Source organism: Esox lucius, chromosome 22, assembly GCF_011004845.1.
Source record: "Esox lucius isolate fEsoLuc1 chromosome 22, fEsoLuc1.pri, whole genome shotgun sequence".
NCBI classification, from domain to species: domain Eukaryota; kingdom Metazoa; phylum Chordata; class Actinopteri; order Esociformes; family Esocidae; genus Esox; species Esox lucius.
In genome coordinates, this window is record NC_047590.1 from 9,645,537 (window position 1) to 9,673,428 (window position 27,892).

A 27,892-nucleotide genomic window follows, 5' to 3' on the forward strand; every position below is an offset into this window, starting at 1 on the left:
ACACACACACACACACACACCTTTCTCGTGTCATTGACATTATGAGGCAATCCTTATACTACACACCCCTATTTATATACACTCACGTACCATTATATTATCATAGAGGAGGATGAACTAATTAAATTAAAGTGCATGTATTTTAGCTCATTGTCATAGTCTCATTTGCTGTGACCTCAGCCCATCTGGACATAAAACACTCGCTTGGCAAGACTGGAATTGTTTTTCCTTTTCCTCAAAGGAACTGTGTGTGTGTCCAACCCAGCGTCTCATTTGGTGCAGTGAACCAGGGACCTTCCTCTAACACTGAATTCCAAGACGGATTATCCCGGCGCTCATTTCTGATACCGGTGAATTTATTTTTAGCCTGTCATTTAGTCTTAAGCGGAGAGAGCAACGCAATCTAATCGAATTTATTTAGTTCCGTTTCCTGGATGAAGAAAGGCATTACTATTTACTTGTATTGATTGTATCAGAGGGCGGTTTGTTAGGAAGCTGTTTGGATTAGGGAACACATTGATCCTGCACAGAGATTAGAAGGAAAACAGCAGTGGTTCCCTGAATAGTAGACAACAGGGAGTCACGCATGGCATTTCTAATGGATTCGCACACATTAACCTTTATGATTGCCGAATGTCCACACTGAGTACAGCCGTTAATGTCAATAGGGATGGTACCAGTCAAAACTCCTGTGGCACTATCGTTCATGCAGGAGAAACATAAAGTCTGCATGCGTGGTGTTTGGACAAAGATAGGAGTTTGGGTAGTTAGTGTACGGCACTAGCTGTCATTAGACAGGCTCCAAACCATGGAGAGAGTGAGAGATCGTAGCGAACCTACACAGTAAACACTGTTGGAGGAATAAACCATAGTAAACCAGCACATAGAACACTGTGGGGAGAATAAACCATAGTAAACCAGCACATAGAACACTGTGGGGAGAATAAACCATAGTAAACCAGCACATAGAACACTGTGGGGAGAATAAACCATAGTAAACCAGCACATAGAACACTGTGGGGAGAATAAATCATAGTAAACCAGCACATAGAACACTGTGGGAGGAATAAACCATAGTAAACCAGCACATAGAACACTGTGGGGAGAATAAACCATAGTAAACCAGCACATAGAACACTGTGGGAGGAATAAACCATAGTAAACCAGCACATAGAACACTGCTACAATGGCGGTGCGACCATACTGAACCAGAATAGTGAACATTGTTAGAGGGAGCCCCTTAGTGAACCAGAATAGTGAATCAGCTGAACCAGCATAGTGAACAAGAATAGTGAACACGGTTAGAGGGAGCCCCTTAGTGAACCAGAATAGTGAATCAGCTGAACCAGCATAGTGAACCACAACAGCGAAATCACCTGAACAAGCACAGTGAACTAGAATAGTGAATCAGCTGAACCAGCATAGTGAACCAGAATAGCGAACCAGTACAGTGAACCAGAATAGTGAATCAGCTGAACCAGCATAGTGAACCACAACAGCGAAATCACCTGAACAAGCACAGTGAACTAGAATAGTGAATCAGCTGAACCAGCATAGTGAACCAGAATAGCTAACCAGTACAGTGAACCAGAATAGTGAATCAGCTGAACCAGCATAGTCAACCAGCGTTGTGAGCACAGAAGGAGCTCTGAGTGTCACCTGTGAGAGCGATTAGCCAATCACGCCCTGCACTCGTTCCCACCGAAGCCACCGTCTCGCTCTTTGATGTGAAATCTAATTAATGTTGTAAAGCTCCACTCCTAGCGGTGAGCATTGCCTGCTGCAAATGACAGGGGAGCGTGAGACAGACAGAGAGAAGGAGAGAAACTAGCTGCTCAACATTCGAGCGTTCGCCCATAGTTGAGTCCCTCTTCTGTCTCTATCTCCACACACTGATGACATTTTATCTTCATGATCATGTTTCCTGCCTCTTCCTTCCTGACTGTGTCTTATAAGGACGTGTTGTGTGTATCCGCTTGTGTGTGTGTGTTTTTGCTTGTGTGCGTGTGTGTGTGTGTGTATACAGTAACAATTTTTCATGAGTGGTGATTCAGCCTCATGTACAGCTCTGATGTGTAACGCTGGTGTTCGGAACTTGATTATAGTCTGTCAGGCGTTGTCCCTCCACCTGAACGAGTCCCCATGAAGGTAACATTACCTAGAGGACCGTTGCAAATAAGACTAAACATTTTAGGTTTTTCAAATGTTAGACAAAATTTTTTTTTGTCATCTCTTACTCAGAAAGACTTAGTGCATTCATTTTAATACAGCAAGACGGTAAAACCACACAACCATGTCTCCCAAACTACACGTTTAACTATCAGCAAATTCAATTCAGTGGGGGGGGGGTGGGGGGGGGTTCAAGTAAGGCGTGGCTAATTGCTGTATAATTTTTAAGGTGGGGGGGTTTATTCCATGTCATGTTAAGGCAGTCTTAGTATCTGTCTCTGTAGCTACCATTCCACAGCCTGGTCTCTCTGATCCAGACTAATGTTATTGAGGAGTTAACATGGCCGTTATAGAACGTTGTGGTGTCAAGAGCATGCATCGCAATTCACTATACAAAATTGCCCTACTCTGTTTGCTTTACCCAAAGAACCGCTAAGCCAGATTGTCAGAAAGGTTATGCATTCAGCCCTGTGCACTCCGAGCAATACCAATGAGTTTATCCCTTAGTTACTCCACATACAGTACCTCCCTCGTGACAGATTCGACATTATGAGAGGCAATGTAATGTCCCATAACTCTTGCTGTAAATTAGGAAGAATTCTAAACTGAGGTATCACAGATGCTGGTTAACAGCGTCTCTGGTCCCATGAATATGCTTATTTGTGACGAGCGCAGTATTTTTCCTGGCTCGACCCGGTCTGTTTCTCTGCTTGTTTGGCCAGATGCTTTGTGGCCTGCAGGGCTCCAGCTCTATTGATTTATACTAAGGCCATTAGGTAACTCAGACTGATGATTCCCAACCTTAATCTACAGATATTACTGCGCCTGTGTGTGTGTGTGTGTGTTCACTCTGTGTCTGCACCATGCCTGCACAGTGTCTCCGCGAGCGTGCACGCGCGCGTGCGTGCACATGACGTTGTGTGCGCACTTGCTCGCGTGTCTGCACGTCAGCGTTTGTCAGCCTTATAACAGGAAGCGAGCTGCAAACGCTCCCCTCTGCACCTGTACCGCGTCTCGACAGAAGGTACCAGGCAGGCCTTGTTATGGCAGCCTGCCGAAATGGAGCCTCATTCAGGCTGAGAAGTCAGGCTGGCAGGATATTAGATATGCTAATGACATAATGACACTGTTCACAGCAGGTGCTGTCATGGGAGCCTGGGGATGAGAGCAGGCTCAACGTGACCTGTAGGGGAGGCTCACTGAGAGAAAATTCACACTGCCAACCCCCAAAAAACAACAGGCTGTCAACGGTACACTGGAGAATTGCAGTGGTCTTTAGGAGGAATCACGGCGAATATAGGAAATGTGTCAGGGTTAATTAATCCCTCTTTTCATTGCTGGACTGTTCTAGTGTGAGGCGAAGTTGTCATGGGTATGGGGGGGGGGGGGGCGGGGGCTGTAGGGCCTGTTGATGTAAGCCTGACTGTAGACACCTCGGTTTCCTTGAATGAGAAAGCCAAGCACTTTGACAAACATTCAAACAATGTGGGATTTATAAACCTGGATTTTCGATGTTCTCTGTTGTTTCCCTTTAATAGAACAGTGTGACATAGCAAGGCCTATTTATGTAAATACGATTTGCTATTATCGTGCATTCCGACATGAGTAATTACCTCCATGGAATATGATTTTTTCATATATGTTGGTCAAACAAATTGTTTGCGTGTGTCAGCCTCTGTTTGTCTGTTAGCCTGTGCCTGTCTCAGAACCAATACATGGCCCAGACAGTCGGACTCTTTGTATGTGTGTCTCTCAGTCTCTCTGCCTGTCTGTCTTTTCCACTGTGTCTGTCTGCCAGCCTGTCTGTCTCTCTGCCCGCCGGTCCAATTCTAAATATGTGCATGTTTATTGCAGTGGTCTTGGGAGCATTAAATGCTGAAACAGGGACTTTCCCTCCACTGGATGAAACCAATAGTCAGCAACAGTCTGTCCGTTCAGCGGTCAATACAGTGATTGCACTCACACTATCACTATCATCAAGGCTTGGGCAGGAAGCAAGGAACTCGATGTGGCTGAGCACGGGCATTTCTAACGTTCTAATGCATGAGCTCCTGTTCCTCCTATAGAATCAGGGGTGACTGGTCATTAGGGGCAGGTGGGGCACAGCCCCACCGGTATCAAACACACCTGGAATATCCTGATGCGTTTTTCGAGACTATGTGTGAGGGCGATTCGAGACTTCAGAGGCACTATGACACTCAGCCCATCTTCAAAGGGGACATCTAGCACTGTACAAAAACGAACTGTTAGACTGTATGTATGAAGTGTACAGGGAGGAGATAGCCAGGGCACAGGGTGCCATCACCCGTTTCAAGGAGAATGTCCAGAATATGTGGAAGCAAACTGATGAATGGGCTGCCACCGTCCACGATGGAACGGACGAGCCAGGCCGACGAGTAACCAACACAGCGCCGGTGATGAAGGAGGCATGAGACACAGTCATCTCCCAGGTGGAGCAGAGGTTTTCATAAAGTGACCACCTGATCGCTGCCAAGCTGGTTGACAGCTCGCTCTTCCCACAATTTGTCCTGTCATTCCCTACATCTCAATCAATCAATTAAACAATCAAAATTTATTTATAAAGCGCTTTTTACAACAGCAGTTGTCACAAAGTGCTTTACAGAGACACCCGGCCTTAAACCCCAAGGAGCAACAACAGTAGTGTTGAACATCTGAGCTTGACTGTGCGGTGAAACTATGGCCTCTAGGAAACGAGGAAAAGTTGAAGTCTGAGCTGACCACTCTGTACCACCACACTGAGCTTCACACTGGTAAGACGGCCCTGTCTCTGTTAAGATCCATCCATGAGAACAACCTAGAGGAGGCATTTGCTGAGACCGTTACTCTGCTGAAAATTATCATAACAACACCTATGACGACATCCAAGTCAGAGAGGAACTTTTCCACATTGAAGAGGGTAAAAACCTTCACTCGCAATACCATGGGGCAGCCGCGACTCAACGCAGGATTCAGCAGCTACATGACTTAATTCCCAAAGTAATCGAAAAGTTTGCCCAGAGGAAGAACCGCCGTGCCACCTTTCTCTTCAAGTGAGCCCTCAGCCTTGGTGAGCTAAAGCATATTTTAATCATCCTGCCTTTGTGGTGCTGGTCCGTGCATTGGTCATATTTTTGTGCTGGATCGATTGATATAGATGGTGTCGAGTGTCAGTGTGTCCATGCTTATCTATTGAGGTTGTTGTCATAGAATGGATCTGTATCCGTAAAAAGTTATCTTTCCACTTAGTTGTGGCCTTCAGTGGTGTTGAGCTCACTGTAGGCACATTGGTTCTGAGCTTGGTTGCATTCCTAATTTAGGTTTGCAATTACACAAGGTCTCTCTCGCTCTCTCTTTCCAGTATGTGTACTACACCTGGTAGTAGTAACTCTGTCATTAAAAGTGTTTTGTGGAGCCACTCTGTTTGTTGACGGGTAAAATAAACACATCAGTAGCAAGAGGGAGTTTTTTAGCTTTTCTGGTATGTATCCTATATTTTGAAATGGTTTGTGCACCCAAAACGACTATTAAAACAGTTTTACCACCTTATTTTCATGCTGAGCATTTTCACTGATGTTGAGAAACCCCAACCACAGGTAGATCCCCGCTTTCCTTGTCAGCTTCCACTTTTGTCTGTAGGCCTACGTGGGGGTGGTGGGGGCGTAAGAATAGCGCTGTGATCCTGAATCTAGCTGCATCTTCAAGACAATTTTCAGGCAGCGATGTCATTACGTCACTGCTGAAATGAAAGTGGCCAGGCGCCGCGCTGGCATCATCACCTACAGTGCATCGGCAGAAGAGCGGGAGCGGTGGGATTGTGGCAGCCTCTTTCTCGTCTTCCGCGACTCCTCCTCTAAATTCTACACGTGCACAAGGATCATCGAGCGGAATTATAGTAGCCACGACGCGACATCAGACAGCAGCTTAACTGCATCGCGGTAACCTGCCACAATGTCTTCATCAGTAAGCGAGACCGAGGAGGTGCGCGTCGCCTCACTGACGCCTCTGAAGTTGGTGGGACTGGTGTGCGTGTTCCTCGCGCTGTGCTTGGACGTGGGAGCGGTGATGAGCCCGGCGTGGGTGACTGCTGATGACCAGTACTACCTCTCCCTGTGGGAAGCGTGCTGGAAAGCGACTTCGTCCGAGAACTGGCAGTGCAACAGCACGCTGGAGTCAGGTGGGTGTGAGTGAGTGACCCAGAGCCGCAGCTGGTGTTACTAACGCAAGCGACTTATTGTAGGCGGCGCGGGACTTGGGGTGTTCACCTTGGGTTGTCTGTGGTTTGATTTCCATTCATAAATATTCCGACAATTTGTGGGTAGTGCGCTGAGGAGAGGTTTGTGTATAGTTTTATCTGGATAAGTGCCCACTAGCTTGTTGTGCCTCTACAAAGATGTAGTTGAGTCATGTCGCCATGACAAAGCATCTATTGTGGGTGGCTCTGGCTCTCTGATCACCGGGTGTCTTTTAAATTTCTTCTGTTGTACTCCGTTCCTCCATCATCTGTTGTTTGACGCTAATGAATGCAGTCCCCCAATCGCAAGTCACTCTGGGATTTCTGCTTGTGTTACTCTGGTTGTAATGCGTTGTTTATCAAGCAGATAAACGAATATTACATTTAAAAAAAAATCTTCTTAACATGTCAAATGTGTACCAGCAGATTCTCCTACAATCAGTTCAGCTTCCACAGAATATGCACCACAAGATTATTTGAGAGGTGCTGACGCTTGGTGGAACTTTTTGGGGAGGGGAAAACCTCATTTACTCCACACCGACGCTCGAGGGTTGTGTGGGAATGTATTAATGCCAGAACACCTCACGCCAATTCAGCTGGGGGATTTCGTTCTTTTTGTTGTCTAAAAATTAGTCTTTGTTGATTTCCCACGTTTGCTCTCTCTCAGGAAGCCAGCAGCATAAACGTGAGCAGTGAATTCCCAAGGAGCCAAATGCCTGGAGATTAGTTACCAGGGCAACGGAGCATTATATTCACACACATTATTTTGATCTGATGGGGTCTCTTTTTCCAATTATCCTGTGAAGGCCGAGAGGGAAGAGGGAGCATCGATTGAACCCCTTTTTTGAACACAGTCTTATCTGTCTCATTTAACATTTCAGTCTCAGTTTTTCACAATCTGGCCAATAGATTTAGCATCAAGAGTATATTAAGGATTTATTTTGTTTCCCGAAGTTTTGCCATTCCTGTCTTGTTATGTTAAATGTGGAAACGATACTTTAATGTGTTGGGCAATATAAATTACTGGTATTTTGTTGTCTGGATTCACTCTTTTAAAATATTGAAATAAGTTCACGTGAATGGTTTGGGGCCTCTTGGGGCCTCTTGGGGCCTCTTAGCTACCAGTGGCCCTAAGCGAGAGCTTATGTTGCTCAGAGCCCTGCTCTCCTCCATCGTCTTGACTCCTTCTGCTTTCCTCCAACTCAATCGTCTTCTCTCTCTCCTACTGCAGGCTACGTTTCTCTCAAATCAATCAGAGCAAATGACACAGTGCTCTTGATTACCCCTATGTCTGCATTTGAGAAAGTGAGCTACTGGAATGTTCTATATGGCCTTAATGCCCATTTCTACGCTTTTCTACTCACCTTTTCTCTACGAAATGCCTATATGACTTTATATATGCCTAAATGACCTTATAAGGAAACACTCTCCTACATGTTTTAGCAAGAAAGGGTACTGGAGGGTGTTTCCTGTAATTACAACGCCACCATTTAGAAATTCAATTAAAATGTTAATACTTTAATGACAGCTCTATCTCTTCTATAGATCTCTGTAACTGATAGTGCTAGGCTAACCTTAGCCCATTGCGCGGGCGCTACCAACTGGGTTCTACAGATAATGCACAACTAATCCACATGACGGTGATATGCTGCTGTTTCTCATACTCTTCCTTTCATCCACCTCTCCACTCGTCTTCCATGGACAGAGGACATCCTAGCTGTGGGGTTCTACCCAATGTGAGGGTGTGGTATAATAGCCTAGCTTGACTGACCTATTTTCTTCAGGACTTTCTCCAAATTGGTGAATATTTCATGTCAAAGACGCTGATTCGTGGCGGTGCAGTCAGTCCATTGCTGCGTCATTCCCTATTCCCTACGTAGTGCACTAGTTTTGACCAGAGCCAAAGGCCCTATTCCCTACGTAGTGAACTAGTTTTGACGAGAGCCAAAAGCCCTATTCCCTACGTAGTGAACTAGTTTTGACCAGAGCCAAAGGCCCTATTTCCTACGTAGTGAACTAGTTTTGACCAGATCCAAAGGCCCTATTTCCTACGTAGTGCACTAGTTTTGACCAGAGCCAAAGGCCCTATTCCCTACGTAGTGCACTCGTTTTGACCAGAGCCAAAGGTCCTATTCCCTACGTAGTGCACTAGTTTTGACCAGAGCCGAAGGCCCTATTCCCTACGTAGTGCACTAGTTTTGACCAGAGCCAAAGGCCCTATTTCCTACGTAGTGCACTAGTTTTGACCAGATCCAAAGGCCCTATTTCCTACGTAGTGCACTAGTTTTGACCAGAGCCAAAGGTCCTATTCCCTACGTAGTGCACTAGTTTTGACCAGAGCCAAAGGCCCTAGTCACAGGAAGTGCACCATGTTGGGGATAAGATGCCATTTGGCATTATGTAATCTTGCATTGTAAGGTTACCCAGTGGTCTTTAAGAACCAAGAGATGGGCCTTCTCCAGGGACAAGACAACAAACACAATTTCACTTTGCCTCTTTCTGATATTTCACCACCTTCTCCATAAGGGTAATGGTATACGTTACTTTCTCCTTAAAGGTAATGGTATACGTTACCTTCTCCATAAGGGTAATGGTATACGTTACTTTCTCCATAAGGGTAATGGTATACGTTACTTTCTCCTTAAAGGTAATGGTATACCTTACCTTCTCCATAAGGGTAATGGTATACGTTACTTTCTCCTTTCTCCCTAAAGGTAATGTATACGTTATCTTCTCTGTAAGGGTAATGGTATACGTTACTTTCTCCTTTCTCCCTAAAGGTAATGTATACGTTATCTTCTCCGTAAGGGTAATGGTATATGTTACTTTCTCCTTAAAGGTAATGGTATACGTTATCTTCTCCGTAAGGGTAATGGTATACGTTACTTTCTCCTTAAAGGTAATGGTATATGTTACCTTCACCATGAAGGTATTGGTATAGAATCCCTCCTCTCTTCTCCTCTCCTTTCCTCTCCTCTCCCTCTTTCAGCGGTCCTTAGAGGATTCTGGTCTATTTGTGGCTCATCAATGAACTCAGGAAAAGATATGGTATTGGTTTGCATCACAGTCACAGTCAAAGAAGGACATCCATGAAATAAGAGCCTCTGAAGAACATCAACTCAGAGACTATGGAGAGGTAAAAAAATTAAAAAAGGGATACACACATGTATACATACAGTGAGGGAAAAAAACATTTGATCCCTGCTGATTTTGTACGTTTGCCTACCGACAAAGAAATGATCAGTCTATAATTTTAATGGTAGGATTATTTGAACAGTGAGAGACAGAATAATAACAAAAAGATCAAAGTGGCCTAGCCAGTCTCCAGACCTTAATCCCACACAAAATCTGTGGAGGGAGCTGAAGGTTCGAGTTGCCAGAAGATCTGGAGAAGATCTTGGAGAAGATCTGCAAAAAGGACTGAGACAAAATCCCCCGAGATGTGTGCAAACCTGGTGGCCATCTACAAGAAACAAGTCTCTCACTGTTTAAATAAACCTACCATTTAAATTATAGAATGATCATTTCTTTGTCAGTGGGCAAATGTACAAAATCAGCAGGGGATCAAATAATTTTTTCCCTCACTGTGTGTACAATATCAGTCAAAAGTACTGTATGTATGGATGTTTGTAACCCGTTCACCGCCTCCCCTGAGAACCCGTTCACCGCCTCCCCTGAGAACCCGTTCACCGCCTCCCCTGAGAACCCGTTCACCGCCTCCCCTGAGAACCCGTTCACCGCCTCCCCTCAGAACCCGTACATCACCTCCTCTCAGAACCCGTACACTGCCTCCCCTCAGAACCCGTTCTTCACCTCCCCTCAGAACCCTTTCAACGCCTCCCCTCAGAACCCTTTCAACGCCTCCCCTCAGAACCCGTTCACCACCTTCCCTCAGAACCCGTACATCACCTCCTCTCAGAACCCGTACACTGCCTCCCCTCAGAACCCGTTCTTCACCTCCCCTCAGAACCCTTTCACCGCCTCCCCTCAGAACCCGTTCACCACCTTCCCTCAGAATCTGTTCACCACCTTCCCTCAGAATCCGTTCACCACCTTCCCTCAGAACCCGTACATCACCTCCTCTCAAAACCCGTTCATCACCTCCTCTCAAAACCTTTTCACCACCTCCCCTCAAAACCCGTTCATCACTTCCTCTCAGAACCCTTCATCACCTCCCCTCAGAACCCTTCATCACCTCCCCTCAGAACCCTTCATCACCTCCCCTCAGAGCTCGTTCACCACCTTCCCTCAGAGCCTGTTCACCACCTCCCCTCAGAACCCAGGCATCACCTCCCCTCAGAACCCGTTCATCACTTCCTCTCAGAACCCTTCATCACCTCCCCTCAGAACCCTTCATCACCTCCCCTCAGAACCCTTCATCACCTCCCCTCAGAGCCCGTTCACCACCTTCCCTCAGAACCCGTACATCACCTCCCCTCAAAACCCGTTCATCACTTCCTCTCAGAACCCTTCATCACCTCCCCTCAGAACCCTTCATCACCTCCCCTCAGAACCCTTCATCACCTCCCCTCAGAGCTCGTTCACCACCTTCCCTCAGAGCCCGTTCACCACCTCCCCTCAAAACCCGTTCACCACCTCCCCTCAGAACCCAGGCATCACCTCCCCTCAGAACCCGTTCACCACCTTCCCTCAGAACCCGTACATCACCTCCCCTCAAAACCCGTTCATCACTTCCTCTCAGAACCCTTCATCACCTCCCCTCAGAACCCTTCATCACCTCCCCTCAGAACCCTTCACCACCTCCCCTCAGAACCCAGGTATCACCTCCCCTCAGAACCTGTTCCCCACCCTCCCTCAGAAACATGTCCATGTCTTTAATCCTGCTAGTCACATGCTGCTGGCTCCACATTCCGTCAGTTGTGCAAGCTCCCGTTCTGTCATCGGCTTTGGGTCAGGGAGAACATGTTTCTGTTTGCACATGGATTCCTTTACAGAATGGTTTCTGAGATCCAGCACGTCTCCCTTGGCAAGGAGATATTAGTTAGTTGCGTGATGCTGGCATGTTTCCCACTGTTCCTTGTCTTCATTCTGTTTTCTCTGTCTGGCCTAAGTGATGCTTGTAGCTTCCCAGTAGCATAAAAAAATTGTGACTGCAAGTGCATAAAACCATTTGGTCCTTTTAAGATTTTTTAGATTTCTTACTTGGCCATCTGCTTTTTTTTGAGGGGGGGGGCAGGGTGTATGTCCTCCCGAACCGGCAGCTTTCCTCAATAGTTGGGAGGTAAGGTGGACCGGTTCAGTCCATCTCTGACCAACATACCACCACAACCTTATGGTCATTCTAATTCCCCTAATTCACCACCCCAATCTCTGTGAATGGTTCACAACCAAACCCAACCGGATGGTGGTCCTTATACCACTCTCTGAGCAGTGTGCTTTAACAGGCTGAGAGCATTGACCGTGAGACGGCTGTGACTACAGTGGAAACACATGAAAAATGGATGAGACATGAACCACTCCCGCACCAGGGGCAGATTCCACTTTCACCCATCCAACGTTAGACTGCCTCTCCTTGAGTGCTCACTACATTTGGTTTATGCTTTCTAGTGTCCTATGGAACCTGCTCAAAAGTAGTGCACCTATGTAGGGAATAGGGCGAATAGATAATGCATTTGGACTTGAGACAGTGTCCTCTCAGATGGTCAAGTCCATCTGGGTCATTTATTAACCGCTCCCATCGAGCGGAGAGGAAGACTGCTCAGGTAAAAGTGGACACGCAACTCTTGAAATATCTGGTCATGTTTCTCCATCATAATGACCATTTTCCCTCTAGACCTGGTTGTTCTGGGCTCCCCCTTGACTCGTGTCAGTGACCTGTGCCAAGCCACGCGTTTATAAAGCAAGGCCAACGCTTAATATTTGGGATGTTGTTTTAATTGTAGATATATGGTTGTGTGGCATTGTTTGAATATTTCCTGTATAACATTAACTGAGAGCCAACATCTGTCATGTAAATTCATCACAACGTAGAAATCGTATCTGCCAAGACTCTCTAAATCGACATTGTTGGTTCGGGTGTAAGGACTGTCAAGAAGCCTGGGTGTCACCCGACTTCCTCTCCTGTGGCCTGTTCCTTCTCAGCCGTTGCCCAGGAGATTACACAGACCGCCATTTGTCAAGGCTTGAGCATCTTCTTTCTGTCCTCAACTGACCCACAGTAGCGTAGCCTAGGGCAGTTGATCTTTGAGCCACAGACAGCCCTACAGACAGACCTACAGAAATATACAGAGCTACAGGCATGGTTTAATATTGAAGGAACACTGATGAAAACTGAGTTCGGGATTCAGTCTATTGGCATATGTAGACAAGAAGGCTTTTAAAGGCGATTTTCCTCTGTGTTTGCAAAGATTGAGATCCCAGTAAATGGAAATTACCTATAGACTGGTATGACACTAATGGGACTGAATCCCAGGCTACTTGCTTTCTTGTTGTTGTGTTGTTCTAGTGTTGGGGTTGTGTTGTTTTTATGTTGGGGCTGTGGAATGTGTGGATATGTTGCCCTGCCTGTATGATGTATAAATTGATTAAAATTATGTCAGATTGGTTTTGAGAACTTGCCAGCAATGCTCTTTATCCAAGGATGTATATCAGTTCAGGTACATTAGGTGCTCTCTCTCTCTCTCTCTCTCTCTCTCTCTCTCTCTCTCTCTATCTCTCTCTCCTTGTATCCATCATCTCCCTCATCTATTTCTCTTTCTTTCTTCTCATCCTCTTTTTGTACATGTACTATTTTCTTTCTTTCCCTCGCTGTTTTTCTGACAACTTGCTGTTGTCTGGTGCTTATGTATGCCATCTGTTATCCTCTATCCCTCTTTCTGTCCTCATCTTTATCCTCTTCTGTCTCTCTCTCCCTTCCCTCGCTGTCTTATCTTGTTCTCCTTCGATCTCTCTCCTTCTCCCTTTCTCTCTCCTTCACTAGACTGGCAGATTGCCACCCTGGCCTTGTTGCTAGGCGGAGCTGCCCTCGTGCTCCTCTCCTTCCTGGTGGCCCTGGTGTCAGTGTGTATCGGCACCCGGCGACACTTCTACAGACCCGTCGCCGTCATGCTGTTCGCTGCAGGTTGGTGATCTGTTAACACACACACACACACACATGTACTGCACACAGGAGTTGACATACATACACACACACTGACAAACTTGTAGACACGCAGAGATGTGAGTCACATACAAACACATTTTAAAGACTTTTTGAGGCAGAGAATCGGACCAGTAAATGAATGGTTGCTAGATTGAGACTCCGGGCAATCAGGATGAAAAATCTGTTGTTCTCCCCCACAACAACACAGTTAAACCTAACTGCTCCCAGGTCATTGCTGTTAATGAGAATGTATTTTCAGTCAATGCCTGGTGAAAGTATTGACTGGTTAAACCATATGAAAATCAACACAGACCGTTATTTGTCAATATAGTTTGATGTCACATACCTTATTGGACAGAAACTCATCTATATTCATAATCAATACGCAACAAATATGAGTGGCTTAGTCTTTTCTTTCGGAGACCATAGAGATTCTATATGATTACTAGAGGGGCTAGGTCATTATCCCCTAAAGTCTAAAATAGGAAGAAATGCCAGGCAATTTGATCAGGGAGAAATCCAAACTAGTTTAATTAAAATAAATTAATTATCTAATTAAACTTAATAGGGAAATAAGTAGCAAGTGAATGCCGATACGTCTTTACTCTGACCTTTAGAAAATAAGTGAAGTCAATCTAGGGTTTATTTTCTCTCTCGTAATGTAAACAAGCCTTCAGTGTCTCTTTCAATGAAGATCCAAAGATGTCTGCACATGATCTTTACAGGGCAGGCTATTCGCAGATCGCCCCCACCTGCTTACTTGCTTCTACTGCTTAATTCCTCACACACTGCTGTGATTTGATTGACATGATAATGTAGCCCACGTCTCTGCATCATATTTCTAAACAGTTGTGATTAAACAACCAAAATAAAAACTCTGCCGCTGTTTGAATAAACGTTCCAAAAATAAACCACCTACGTGGCCTAAGAAGAGAGTGTTCGTAAACTCGGGAAACAATATTGCAACCGGCAGTAAGCCGTCGTACAGGATGGCAGGTGTTTTTAGCTTCAATTCATTCAACGTGGAGGAATTCAGCAAATAACCACACAGGCCACACATAAAACGTGACTCAGGAAGTAATGCATACACATTTTTTTCCTAACTGGAGTCTCTGTTTATGCACAAACTATGTGCCAGGCCTACATCGTATTATCACGCCATAGATGTGTTTGTCCTGTGTGGTTTGCCGCTGTTTATTAATCCACGTCAAACGTATTGACCTAATTGCACCCACCCGGTGTCCCAGGTCTAAATAAGGCCCTGATTGGGGGGGTTGCAATGAAAAAGAGAGTGGAACTGGCTTTGAGGTACAGATTTGAATACCGCTGACCTATACAATAGAGTATGAAAATGTACTCTGAAGCTTCTGGATCTTTAGTGCGAGAAATATTTTCTGAAATTCAGAGAGAATCAAGTTCGGCTGAGTAGATATGTAATGTATGCCTATCCAGTCTATAACTATGTCTCTGTAATGTATGTCTATCCAGTCTATAACTATATCTCTGTAATGTATGTCTATCCAGTCTATAACTATGTCTCTGTAATTTATGCCTATCCAGTCTATAACTATGTCTCTGTAATGTATGTCTATCCAGTCTATAACTATGTCTCTGTAATGTATGTCTATCCAGTCTATAACTATGTGTCTGTAATGTATGTCTATCCAGTCTATAACTATGTCTCTGTAATGTATGTCTATCCAGTCAATAACTATGTGTCTGTAATGTATGTCTATCCAGTCTATAACTATGTGTCTGTAATGTATGTCTATCCAGTCTATAACTATGTCTCTGTAATGTATGTCTATCCAGTCTCTCTGATTCCTGTTTCCTCCATCTCCTCCAGTGGTGCTGCAGGGATGCAGTTTGGTCCTTTACCCCATCAAGTTCATCGAAACCATCAGCCTGAGGATATACCATGAATTCAACTGGGGGTATGGTCTGGCCTGGGGCGCCACCATCTTCTCCTTCGGTGGGGGGGTTCTCTACTGCCTCAACCCCAAAAACTATGAGGACTACTACTGACCCTGCTGGATCGCACCATTGTGACCCCCCCTCTGTTGCCGCTGGCTGTCATACAGTACATATATGATGCTAATACACACTAGAGAGAGAGGTACACACACACACACACACACATGCACGCAAGCAGCGGCTCAGTGCTGGGATGGATAAAGTCACAGTATTTAATAGAACCCTCCGTTCCCTCTCCAGTACCTGTTCTATGGACTCACAGAAGCACCCTCACCAACCATGGAACTGTCTTACGTACGGGTGCCTCAGTACTTGAAGTATTACCGACAATGGAAGGTTGGGCCTTGGGGTACAGGGGTGAGGCTGGTTGAAGAACTCGGGTTTGACTGTGAATGCTAACGGTCTACGACCTGTGAACGGACCAATCGGAAAAAGAGGGATTCTTGTTTTTTTGGGGTGAGTGACAGGAAAGGCCGCCGATGGTTTGTGAGACTCAGTAAGTCTCCATGGAACAAATGAGCGGAACACCTCTCCCCAGTAGGGGTTCAGCGTGTCCCAGTCCCCCCCCCGAAAACGATGGATCCCCGCTGCAGTCGTGTAACCGTAGCCAGTGAGGAACATAGAGACAGACAGGAAGACTGGTGAGGGTGTAGCCCTGTCATGTGGTACTTGTCCTATAGCTTGTGTACTGTCTCAACCTAGCTAGCTATATAAGGGTTTTTTCGATGTAGGAATGTTAACATGGACTAGAGGAGAAATACAGCTAGCATAGTTCTGTTTGTTAACAGATTTACTCGTTCAATTATATTCCAATGAAATGTAACCCCACGTAAATATTATTTTTATGCTTATTCTAGTAGACTGGAGGGTGGGTTGATTAATGGTGGTTGTAGGGAGTTTGGATGTGTCCGTAGACTGTGGCGAGAGAGTTTGTGTGTGTGTGTGTGTGTGAGAGAGTGTTCTTGGAAGCACGCGTGTGTTGGCATGTTTTAGATGCCATGGTAGAGATGTGTTTCAGTATTCATCTCTTTGTACGTTGACACAATAAAGCACTGAAAACAACTAGTATATATTTTTTTCTCGCAGTAGATCTGTACCCTGTCACACTACAGAAGGGCTTAGATTATATCTGCTCAGGTAAAACTCTACTCATCTTCACACTTTCCTTTTTCTTAACCTTTTACTTCTACTGTTGAGTTATTCCCGGGCATCTTTCGACAAGCAACGCAGATGTGTGGGTAATCCAAATTGGAACTGAATTCACCTCGACTGAATTTACATTTTCAGTCATTATCTGTACCTGCAGGCTCTATTTCTGATACTCAGCTGTTCCTGCCATAACTTGTGTCTTGGCGCCCGCTAAAGACACTGCTGTGCACAACACGCTATGCTGGCTCTTTATCTCTTTCGTTACTTCACATCTCGTTTCACTCAAACAATGTTCTGCCCAGTGTAGCGTTTCACTGTCATAGCCTGGTTGTTCTTCACTACCTGGGGGGAAGCTTTGATCCCACAGCAGTTTGTGTTCCAACTAGCAACCTAATCCATAGAACACTACAGTGGCTCACTAAAGCCCTGAGAATTACCAGTGTCATAGGTGGTGTAAAACTGTGTGGCAATGTCGCCACCTACAGGATAATCTGTGCGTTTACTGTTTACGTATCCGGGCCTGGTAAACGAGGCACAGCACCGTCTCATAGGAGTACACATTATGTTCAACAAGCATGCATTTGTTTTTCATCGTTGAAGTTAAGGTATCCTTACATTATTGTCCTGCCATAAGCAGAAGTTCATTTTTGTACATTATGCAGCTTGTATAGCACGTGGAGACGAAACAACTCAGTGTCACGTTGGCCCACTGAAGAGCCAGCGGGTGCAAGTGGCAAGGCAGGTGAGGGGGTGCGATCACCGGTGTTGAGATTGCAGACGTCGTAGGTTTGCATCTGACATGGGCTGAACAAGGAATCGGTTGGTCTCACCGATCTAGCAGCGTGATTTCGGTGACGGTAAGTGCCGTGACCTAAGACTCAGCTCCAGACTGGAGTCGCTGAGTAAGTTGTAGGGGTAGATGAAGGATAGCTTCGACCGAAACTGAAGTAGCTAGATATTAGTTTATCTATAGTTGCGGAACGATACACAGATTTAAAGAAAAGTTAATTACACGAAAACCTTTTAGTGCTCTGCAAAAACACGTTTCTCAACAAATGCATGTCCATAATATCCATGGGCTCCACTCTTAATATGTTCCTCGCTATCAACAAATAAATTATTTTCAATAACTTTGTTCACAGTGAGGAAAAAAATGGCATCCAAAGCTACCCAAGAGCTAGCTTTTGACGGGAACATCAGAGGTTAATGATCCTCAACTGGTTAGGCCTCGGCACTTGTCCGAACCAACTGGTCTCACATTAGTCCCAGGGTCTCCAAACATTTTGGGTTTGAGCGCTACTTATGAGAAATAAAACAGGTCATGAGACAATTTTTTCACTTTCAATTATAGGCGCTTTGTTCTTTGCAACGTTGCTCTAGGTCCTTAGAGTACAAGAGAAAGTTTTATGTCAATTATACTTAGTCAAATACAAATATTAACAGGAGACAATGATTCATTCACACCCCAATACCAAAATGTACATTTGGAAAAATCTTTAATAGTTCACCCGTCGCATTCATTCTGGAAAATGTGCAAGTCATTCATAAACCTGTAGCCTGCTGCTGTCATTTCATACAAATAACAAATAATTGATCCAAATGATCCACAAACGTAAACATAAGAAGTGTCAGGAATTATAGTTTTTCTATAATTTTTTGGAAGCGTTTTGGAATGGTTTGGAAAGTACAAGGTAGTCTGTACAGTAGCCTACCTCATGAAAATGTCATACTGTAATTTGTTAAGGATGGACAGTAGATAAAGCTAACTACAGTGGCGTAATTAATGTCTCTCCACTCACCCAGATTGTAACCAGAGTTAGATTCCTACAGATGAGTTTTTCTACTACCCTACTACTGCTCCACGCGCGTTCTGAGTTAACATACTGTTTGCCCAAACACCGGACCATATACCTTCTATCAGCTTATAATCAAACGTTAGCGCTGGACAGGCACGGCAACATCCTGAAAATTGATTTGCTAGATAGTATATTAGGTTAATTGACTACAGGTCAGTAACATGATTGGGTATGAAAAAAAGCATCCCTGAGAGGATGAGTCTTTCAGAAGTAAAGATGGGAAGGGGTTTACCACTCTGTGAAAGACTGTGCCGGCAAATTATTTTAAGAATAACGTTTCCCAACGTAAAATTGCAAAGGATTTGGTAATCTCATAATCTACGGTACATAATATCATTAAAAGATTCAGGGAATCCGGGAGAATTCTCTGTATGCAAGGAACAACGCCGAAAACCAATATCAGATGGCCGTGATCTTCGGCCCTCAGGCAGCACTGCATTAGAAACAAACACGATTCTGTTGTGGAAATCTCTGCTTGACATTTCAAATGTTTCTGTTTGTCAAACACAATTCTGTTTGACAAAATCAAATGTTTACATTATTTTTGGTAATCATGGATGCCTAGTCCTCCGGGATAAAGAGGAGAAGGACCATTTGGCTTGTTGTCAGCGCACAGTTCAAAAGCCAGCATCCATGATGGTATGGGGGTGCATTAGTGCACATGGCTTGGCACCATTAATGCTGCACAATATATATAGGTTTTGGAGCAACATATGCTACCATCCAGACAATTTATTTTTCAGGAAAGGCCTTTCTTATTTCAGAAACTAGACTATACCAAACCACATTTTGCTCATATTACAACAGCATGGCTCCGTAGTGCTAAGCTGGTGCTAAACTGGCCTGCCTGCAGTCCAGACCTGTCATCCACTGAAAACATTTGGCACATTATGAAACGTAAAATATGACAAAGGAGACCCCTAACTGTATCTACCCTGTGGCAGAAACAATCATTTTTAAAAGGAAAAAACTAATTTTGAGGTAAAAATCTACCTATATTTACATTTACATATATTTTTTTAATAGTATTGGCAGCTATGTAATTAAATTAATCAAACTTATATCATGTTTATTGTGTGTCTATCTAAAAATCTTTCATGCAAGTTGTTAGTGATAATGTTTTACCTGTTAGCTGTAAGTTAAGCTAGTTCATGACTGTAGGAGTCTGGGTAAGTTGTAACAAACAAGAGTCAGGGTTAGTTATAACAACAATTGAAATGTTACAACCTACTATATGCAACATTTTAGTTGTAGTCCTAAATATTTTTTTCTGCCTAGACTGACGGTAACAAACAAGCACAAACACACAAACAAATATTCAGTCATTTTGTTTAATTGTATTATGCTCAAATGTCTCACTACTATGACTGACAGTAACTAACACACTTCACACACACACACACACACACACACACACACCAATTATGTTAGAAAGTAATTTAAGTTTTGAAATAAAAAGTTTTCAATATATATTTGTCACAATCTTTTTTAAATATTGTTACAATTCACCCCAGGGTATATCATAATTTTACATTTCACCCCAGGGTATGTTACAACTGACCCAGGCTATGGGGTGAATTGTAACATTTCACTCCTTGTGTTTGAGACTAAACCACACATGTTTTGTTTGTGTTACAGATATAACAGCTATGCCATCTAATAGCAGACACATGTAACTCGTTTGTATACAATTTTGAATGCACTGGCTTAAAAGAGCTTCAAGATACAGACAGAAATGTCCAAAATGTTACACCTATCCCGGTCTCCCCAACTATAAAGGCCAACAGTTCCAAAAAAAAGTCACGTTTTTAAAATACGGAACATCAAAAATACATTCAAGACATTATCTTTTCATTGTTTTCTTGTGATGTTTCTTAAAGTGGGCTGTGGAGTAGAGAAGGAGCTAATTATATGGAAATGTCTAATTTGCCTTGATGGTGTCACAGTGGGTACACTGCTGAAACCCGGAAACGCTGCTTGCAGCTTTAATTCCATATTGTTGATGAAGAATGTTGGCAAGCCCACTTGTTTGAGGCCAGAAAATTTCTAGGTGTACGTTTTTCAAACAGAACATTCATTTTTTGGGAATTTCATGACTATATACAAATGTGATTGTTTTTTTTTCATCATCACTTCTCTACACAACTTATGTAATATTCACTGTTTAAATTCAGCCTGCAGTATTTTGATGAATAAATACATATCTTGACACAGCCCTTATTATTTTCATATTCATACCCATTCCAAACATTATTCACGCCAATCGTGAATCCATACACCACAGCGACCCACAGCTGTGTCCCTCCCACCACAGACACCTGAGTCCTCACTGCCTGCCCCTGGGTTTCGGGGGGCACCGACAGACAGCGAAACTTCCTGCTGCAGCCATTCCGGGGCCTCTGGGGGTGAGGACAAACAGACAGGACGGGCAAGCAGGCAAATAGACCTTCAGCTGTCTGTTCTGTCAGCTCTGACAACTATTGGACACGACCTCCTTGGAACTCAGTCTCAGCAGCCACTTCATATTCATTCTGGGAAATGTTCAGATAGGACCACCCACCTAGTCACCCACACAAATACTCACTTGTACAAACATGAACACCAGTCATTATTGTGCTGTTGTGTAGGACACAGCCGGTATGGCTACAATACCGTGGGCAAGAAAGTCTATATTTGCTACCTTTGGCACCTGACCCTCTAGGAACTGTTGCCCATACAAAAACAAAGACAGGTGATGAATGGCATCTATAAATATAAACTGTCTGTGTCAGGCTTTCTTTGGACCTCTTCCTCTATGGCCTGGGATCATTCCGAGGCTGCATGAAAAAATGATTATTAATTATAACACAGACTACACAGGAAGAACAATAATGTAAAACCTATAAGACTAAAAGCATTTTTTTCTATGATTAAGTTGATTTGAGTGGTTTGGACAGTTCACTCTGCCGGCGCGTGGCACCATCTTACGGCAGCTGCGCCCTCTCCCCTCCTTAGTTACCCCCGCAGCCCCGTGGGAAGAAGTTCAATTTCGGTGAAAGCGAAAAGGCTACTTTATCCGTCTCATCTCCCATCCACACACAGATAAGAACCGAAAAAAACGTCGAGGCGTCGAGAAGGAATAGCACATACAAGAGGAACTGCTTTTCTGTTTCGAAAAACCTTTGGTTCATTGGCTATTGAAAACAGGGATAGTCAGTCAAACTGAAAGCTGTAACGGTTTACCGTTACAAGAAGGCTCACGGTCGCGTTCATCACCCATCTAATATTAGAAACCCTGTCACCGCTCCGTTATTCTACTAATGCCGTGCACGCTTTACTTTCTCACTGACATTGGGTCACGCGCGCACGGCCCACTAACGGATCATAGCAACAGGAGCGACGTATTTCTAAGTGAAAATGGCCGTGGATGTGTTGGGTTTCGGGTTTTACGCTGGCGTCCGTCGCTGGAGCATTTAGTCGGTGAGATGCCGAGCCCTGGCTAGAGCCCTATTTTGAGGCAAGAATGGCCCACCACCTGTTCCTCCCCGTCTGTCCGCTGTGACAGCCCGTTTTCCCCCGCCAGACCCCGTCCTCTGACCGTCCTCTCACTCACTCCCTGACTGTCAACCTCGGGTGTCATTCTTTCACGCCTTTCGGCCGAGCTCGATTGCCCGCTGACCAGTATTATAAAGCGGTCAAAATCAGCCTTCATCGTCTCTTATCGTTGTGTTATCTGTGCTCTCCTGTGGATTTTACGCATCTGTCTGCTCAACTTTGGACGGACTAAGGATATGGCCGAGGCCGGGCGACCAGAGGACCAGTGTGATGAAGCGGTGGAGGACGAGTTCGGGGAAATAATTAAGTGTCGATCAGGTAGGAATGGCTAATATCCCTCTGGGAGTTGAAAAAACCTCACTGATGCGTTAGACACTGTCTTCGAAGGTACAATGTGTTTGGTATATGGACCAAGTCTTGTCAGTTTGACAACCTACTGCACTGGTTGGAAGTCTTGATTGAACGTAAACAGTTTTAGATAACAAAACTTAACATCGGTTCTACCTTTGCTGTACCACTCCCTTCCTCACAGCATTTATGTTGATTATGTGTGAGATATGTGTGAGATATTGCTAAATTAATGTAACCTGAAATATTCTAAGGATTTCCCCCCCAAAAAATCCTGTTTGGAATATCACTGTGATCAGCAGGCATTTATCAGGAAATCTCAAATCTTAAAACAAGGATTCTTGAAATGAGACCGATTTTCCGGAATGCACAGAAATGTTTCCACTGTGTGAGGGTGAGGGCTTTGGATGCTTAAACTGATTGTGCTGACAGTCACGGGAAGGCCTATCATTGGTATGTCTCCGCCTGAAATGATGATCCACTGCCTCTGGGTATTGTCATTAGAAGCTTTCCACCCTGGATAAGGCCATTGTGCTCTCACTCTTTTCCTCCCTCTCTGTCTTTCCCTCCTTCCCTCTTGTCTTCTCTTACCTGTCTCTCTGTCTTAATCTCTGTCCCTTTTTATCTCTCCCTCCCTCTATCACTCTGTTTCTATCTCTTTCTGTCTCCATCACTCAGTCTCTCTATCTCTCTCTAGTTGGCACTGCATAGGCCTCTCCTGGTCTCCTGTCTTCAATAATTCATGTTCTGAATTAAAAGCAGGGTTGAGTCTATTTGGGCTCCGTCGGGTGAATTGGGACGGGTCACCGGCTACACCGCCCAGTGAGAGCTTGAAATAGAGGCAGGAGGCAGCTGCCCCGGGCGGTGTGGGGTTTCAGATATCTAAGTTTGGGAGGATGCCAGCATCCTAGTTCCCCCCATCCGCCCTCCTCCCTGCCATGCTTCACCTCAGGTTTTACTGGAACCCCGTTTTACGACGCCACAACAGTAACAGTTAGAATGTTTATGAGGACATTAAAGGCTAAGTTACTGTCCTGCAACTATAATGGCGTGCATAGTTTCAAACAGAAGCCAGAGTGCGTCTGCTTGACCAAACGACAAGGAGTTAGTGGGAAGTTAATCCCCTACATTGGTCTCAGCTGTCAACGTTGTTGATCTAACTCGATAACAACAGTGCGTGGCTACATTTGGAAATAATTCATCCGTTAGAGAATAACAAGTAAGCTTCTTAAAAAAAATGTTTTAAACATTAAATCCTACCTACATTGTAGTCGTTTGGATGCGTTTATCCAGAGCAAATTACAAGACGTGCATTGAAGTAAGTATTATGCCTTCGCGTAGATGCTCTGTGAAGCTGTACCAACGGGGGCACCTTGAGAGAAGTGATCTGATGCAGTGTGAGAGATGATGGCCTGCAGCCTTTCACTGGTAGGGTACATCTGTAATGTTCACTGGTGGTATTGTGCTGTTGAATATAATTTCCATAATTCTACCCTTCTACTGTATACTAAAAGCATACGCACCATCACAGTGTCCTCTGTGTAGAGACCCCCCCCACAATGACAACCAATCGTCCCTTATTCTTGTGTGTGTGTGTCTTGCATATTTAGACTTCTGTGAGTGTACATAAGATGTGTGTGTGGGAAGTGTTGCTGAAGGGTCAGAATCTCAAATCAATCAAACCAGCCAATCAACACTGTGCTGGGTGTTTGTGTGTGTGTGTGTGTGTGTGTGTGTGCAGTTTTTACAAAAACGATTTGATCTTGTAGAGAAATTTCACTTGAGCCATGAGAAGAAAGTGCATTTTCAGCTATATTTTAGAGTAAAAGTTACAATTAGTCTTAGTATTAAGGTCCGCTGTTAGGTTTAGAGTTAGGAGTTAAGATTAGGTTTAGTGTTAACACAAGGATAATAAAATGTAAAATGTGTTTTTCCGCTGGGCAGCAAATACCCAAAGAGTGCTAATGTTCCTTTGTGAGAAAATTAAGAGTTTCAATCAAACAAAGGTTTTAAATCTTGATAATTTTACAACTCATGTTTACCGATCCCCATAATATCTTAAGCACCTACCTTATTTGAAAGATGTACGGTTCAAAATATGAAATGAAAGATCCATTGGCAGAATTAAAACTTGGAGGAAAGATCCCGCTTCCATTCCCCTGGAACAATAAGACGTATTAACGGGCCTCTTTCTCAGATCCCTCATTGTCTATTGAAGCTCCAACCCTGAGTAGGTTAACACATGACCAGTACTTCTCTTGATATGATGTTGCTGGATCTAGACTGTCTGGATACATTTAACTGGGTCTGGATCTAGACTGTCTGGATACATTTAACTGGGTCTGGATCTAGACTGTCTGGATACATTTGACTGGGTCTGGATCTAGTCTGGATACATTTAACTGGGTCTGAATCTGGACTGTCTGGATACATTTAACTGGGTCTGGATCTAGACTGTCTGGATACATTTGACTGGGTCTGGATCTAGTCTGGATACATTTAACTGGGTCTGAATCTAGACTGTCTGGATACATTTAACTGGGTCTGGATCTAGACTGTCTGGATACATTTGACTGGGTCTGGATCTAGTCTGGATACATTTAACTGGGTCTGAATCTAGACTGTCTGGATACATTTGACTGGGTCTGGATCTAGTCTGGATACATTTAACTGGGTCTGAATCTAGACTGTCTGGATACATTTAACTGGGTCTGAGTTTAGAGTGGAGATACCATCACATCAGAAATGAGCAGAGGCTGAGTGAACAGAAGGGGTGGAGCGGGTTGAGGGAACAGCTTCCGCCATAGCAGACAGAAAAAAGACGGAGGCCTCCCTAGGGGCTGACCATGAACCAATGGATAAACAACAGGATATATGAGGGAAAGAGGGGAGACAAGATGGAGAGTTGGAGAGAGGAAAGCAGAGAGAGAGGGAGAGAGAGGAAGGAAAGTGCGGGACAGATGGAGAAAGAAAAAGAGAGAGCATCAATAGCATCCATTATATTCCATTCTATCTTGGTCAAGCTGTCAAAAACAGCCTAGATGTATTCATGTTTTGGGCAGCAAGCTATTTTCAAAATGTGTTGGACTTCTGTCCTCCATATGTCAGTGTTCTGCCACTGTGTAGTCCTTGGGAAGCAAGATAAGGTAGTCTGTCCACTGCCTGAATCTACCAGTCTGTCTTTGCACATCACCATTAGTGTCTTTCTGACCCACGTTCCTCTGTTCCATCCTGATCCACGAAACTGCAATGCACACAGGGTAATAAAGAGAATTGTAATGGACCTCTGGGGCGAGAGACTGGGACAAAGAGAGGGAGAGAGATACGGCACATACATTTACACACACACTATATTTCTGTTAAACCAATCATTATCAGCGAAACGCTGATGATTAATACCAACAGCAGGTGGCAGTAGAGTAAACTATATTTTGAACCTTGTGTAGCGCTGGCATCCCTTGATGGTATCTCTCAAGAGGATATGAAAGCAGATACCGTCAGACGCCAGAGTTTAGGGGCAGTAATAGACAGTGCTTCAGAGCATGTGATGTTGTTATGTGGTCGTTGAATGATATCTGGTGAAAGTGGTTTCAGATTAAAAGCGAGTAGCAATACGCGTGTGGGATGACTTTTCTAATTGATCCGAGCCTCTCTTGTTTTGGAAAACATAGGAATCCAGTCATAACGCAGATTGTCTTGCCACTTTCCAGTGGAAGCACATATTGGTGTTCCTCTGTCTATCTGGCCTACATGTGTTTTCTGGGTCAGGGAGGGCTGAAAGAGATGGGGTCGAGGGGATGGGGTGGTGGGCAGTGTGTGTGTGTGTTTGTGTGTGTGCGTGTGTTTGTGTGGGGGGGTATTTCTTATGTGACCTACACCCCTAGGACCCCAAATCTGATCCCATCTCCCTCTCCCTCTCTCTCTCTCTCTCTCTCTCTCTCTCTCTGTCTCATACGGATCTGTGGTGTTTGAGGAAGACGTAGTGATTAACGACTGGATCTGATCGATAGCCAGGATACATGGCCTCTAGTAATCAGCCCAGTTGGCCAGCGCTCGCGCGCCCACACGGAAAGAGTTTGGAAAATTATTTCGGACATATCACTCGGGCGACATCAAACCGGCCGCGATGGATCTGCAATATGGTCCACTTCAACGAGCCTTTGATCCTGTCACTCTCTTATTAGCCCACTGCATCGATATTTCACTGGTCTGGGTGCACAGTGGGGCTAATGTCTGATGGACGGATATTGAAATGCGTTGGAAACACTGCGTCCTTCCATAAGGGCTGCCTACATCACGGAGAACAACAGAGGGGATGTATACGAATCACATCTTCATTTTCTGTTCAACTCCATTTCATCTTTCACCGTGGTGTTGGCTGGGGCCTTTCCTCATGAATAAACCATCACAGTGGACTTCTGCCAAATCAGGCAGCAACTCTGTAATAGGCTGTGCTCCTAATTGAAGCTGCTAGGCTATACAGTATGTAATGAAGAGCAGAATATAGGAGACAGTTATTTTCTAACTCTGTGATGAGGATGAGGCCTTCAATTCCCTCTGAGACTCACACTGATCCTGCCCACACGGGTTTCTTAATGCCACTTATTCAAACCGATTGGATAAATATAGGCAATGTACCTATTAAGCCCACCAACATCTTTGTATAAAGCCCCCAGTTTTCATTACAAAAGAGGAGCTAAATTGAAAGACTAGACACTTCTCTGACGTTTTGTCCCGTTTGCTAACACAATTTGTTTGAAATGTCTGGATTGTTCTTAATGAGTAAATTATTTGCCCTTTGAGCTAACAGGTGCAGAAACTGTAGACATTAAGGTACGTTTAAATTCTAATCATCCACTATAGTTATTAAAATCAGTGATCATTGCTTTTCACAATGAAAGTTGCAGTCGCAACAAGGTTGAATCTGATTATAACCCCAGAGATCAATGTGGGCACAGATTTTTGTTATTACCAACCAGTAACACACCTGATTAAACTAATCAAGACCATAGACTTCAATCAAGACTTGATTAGATTAATTAGCTGTGTTACTGCTTGGTGGTAACAAAAACCTCTCTGCCCTCTCTGGATAAGATGACATGCACAAAGACCAAGATATAAGCAACTTGAATGAATTTTAAACAGGTTTATCTTAAAGCTCATTCATATTTGCTGTACCGCTGCTCTTGTTTATTAGTTCAAGATGACTTTCCATAGCTGCCAACAGTTTCAATACTTGGTCTCCAATGTGGTAACATTTAGTGAACCAGGAAGTCTGAAGGGTCTGCACTCAAAAGAATGTCACATACACCTTAATTAATTTTCCGATTTGATCGAGTACAAAGAGGTTTCATTGTTGCTGCCTTCTTCAGTATGAATGCCTGACAACATTTCATGCAGAACAGCATTTAAAGTAAACCCAATTTTGTTAAGTGTGTAGGCGTGATCAAAGTTTCATGCATTCACAGAACAGCTGTTGTACAGAAATCCCGGTGCTGCCTATCAGGCTTGTCACTCATCAGCCAATCA

At 44.2% G+C, this 27,892-nt stretch overlaps 2 protein-coding genes across 5 annotated transcripts in view; both read left to right on the forward strand.

The window, feature by feature from the left end:
- The first annotated feature begins 5,878 nt into the window (after positions 1–5,878).
- On the forward strand, positions 5,879–16,525 carry LOC105022560 (transmembrane protein 47). The gene is made up of 3 exons (XM_010891101.3): positions 5,879–6,343; positions 13,341–13,481; positions 15,349–16,525. Exons 1-3 carry the CDS (start codon positions 6,118–6,120, stop codon positions 15,525–15,527), a joined length of 546 nt encoding a protein of 181 aa, XP_010889403.1. The 5' UTR covers positions 5,879–6,117; the 3' UTR covers positions 15,528–16,525.
- Positions 16,526–21,529: 5,004 nt separating this feature from the next.
- Positions 21,530–27,892, forward strand: part of dmd (dystrophin) — a 171,962-nt gene continuing 165,599 nt past the window's right edge. For 2 of the 4 annotated variants that reach the window (XM_034289749.1, XM_029116727.2), the window contains exon 1: positions 21,531–22,333. In XM_034289749.1, coding sequence (XP_034145640.1) covers positions 22,252–22,333 — 82 coding nt within the window. In that variant the 5' untranslated portion in view covers positions 21,531–22,251. Of the gene's footprint in view, positions 22,334–27,892 lie in introns of all 4 variants that reach the window. The other 2 variants (XM_034289748.1, XM_029116732.2) reach the window with 2 other exon arrangements.

What these genes read in the sequence shown, in the direction of transcription:
- LOC105022560 (XM_010891101.3), top strand. Translation starts at nt 6,118, where the DNA reads ATGTCTTCATCAGTAAGCGAGACCGAGGAGGTGCGCGTCGCCTCACTG. An exon ending in CAACAGCACGCTGGAGTCAG is followed by an intron (nt 6,344 to 13,340) that starts GTGGGTGTGAGT and finishes CTCCTTCACTAG; the next exon opens with ACTGGCAGATTGCCACCCTG. An exon ending in CGTCATGCTGTTCGCTGCAG is followed by an intron (nt 13,482 to 15,348) that starts GTTGGTGATCTG and finishes CATCTCCTCCAG; the next exon opens with TGGTGCTGCAGGGATGCAGT.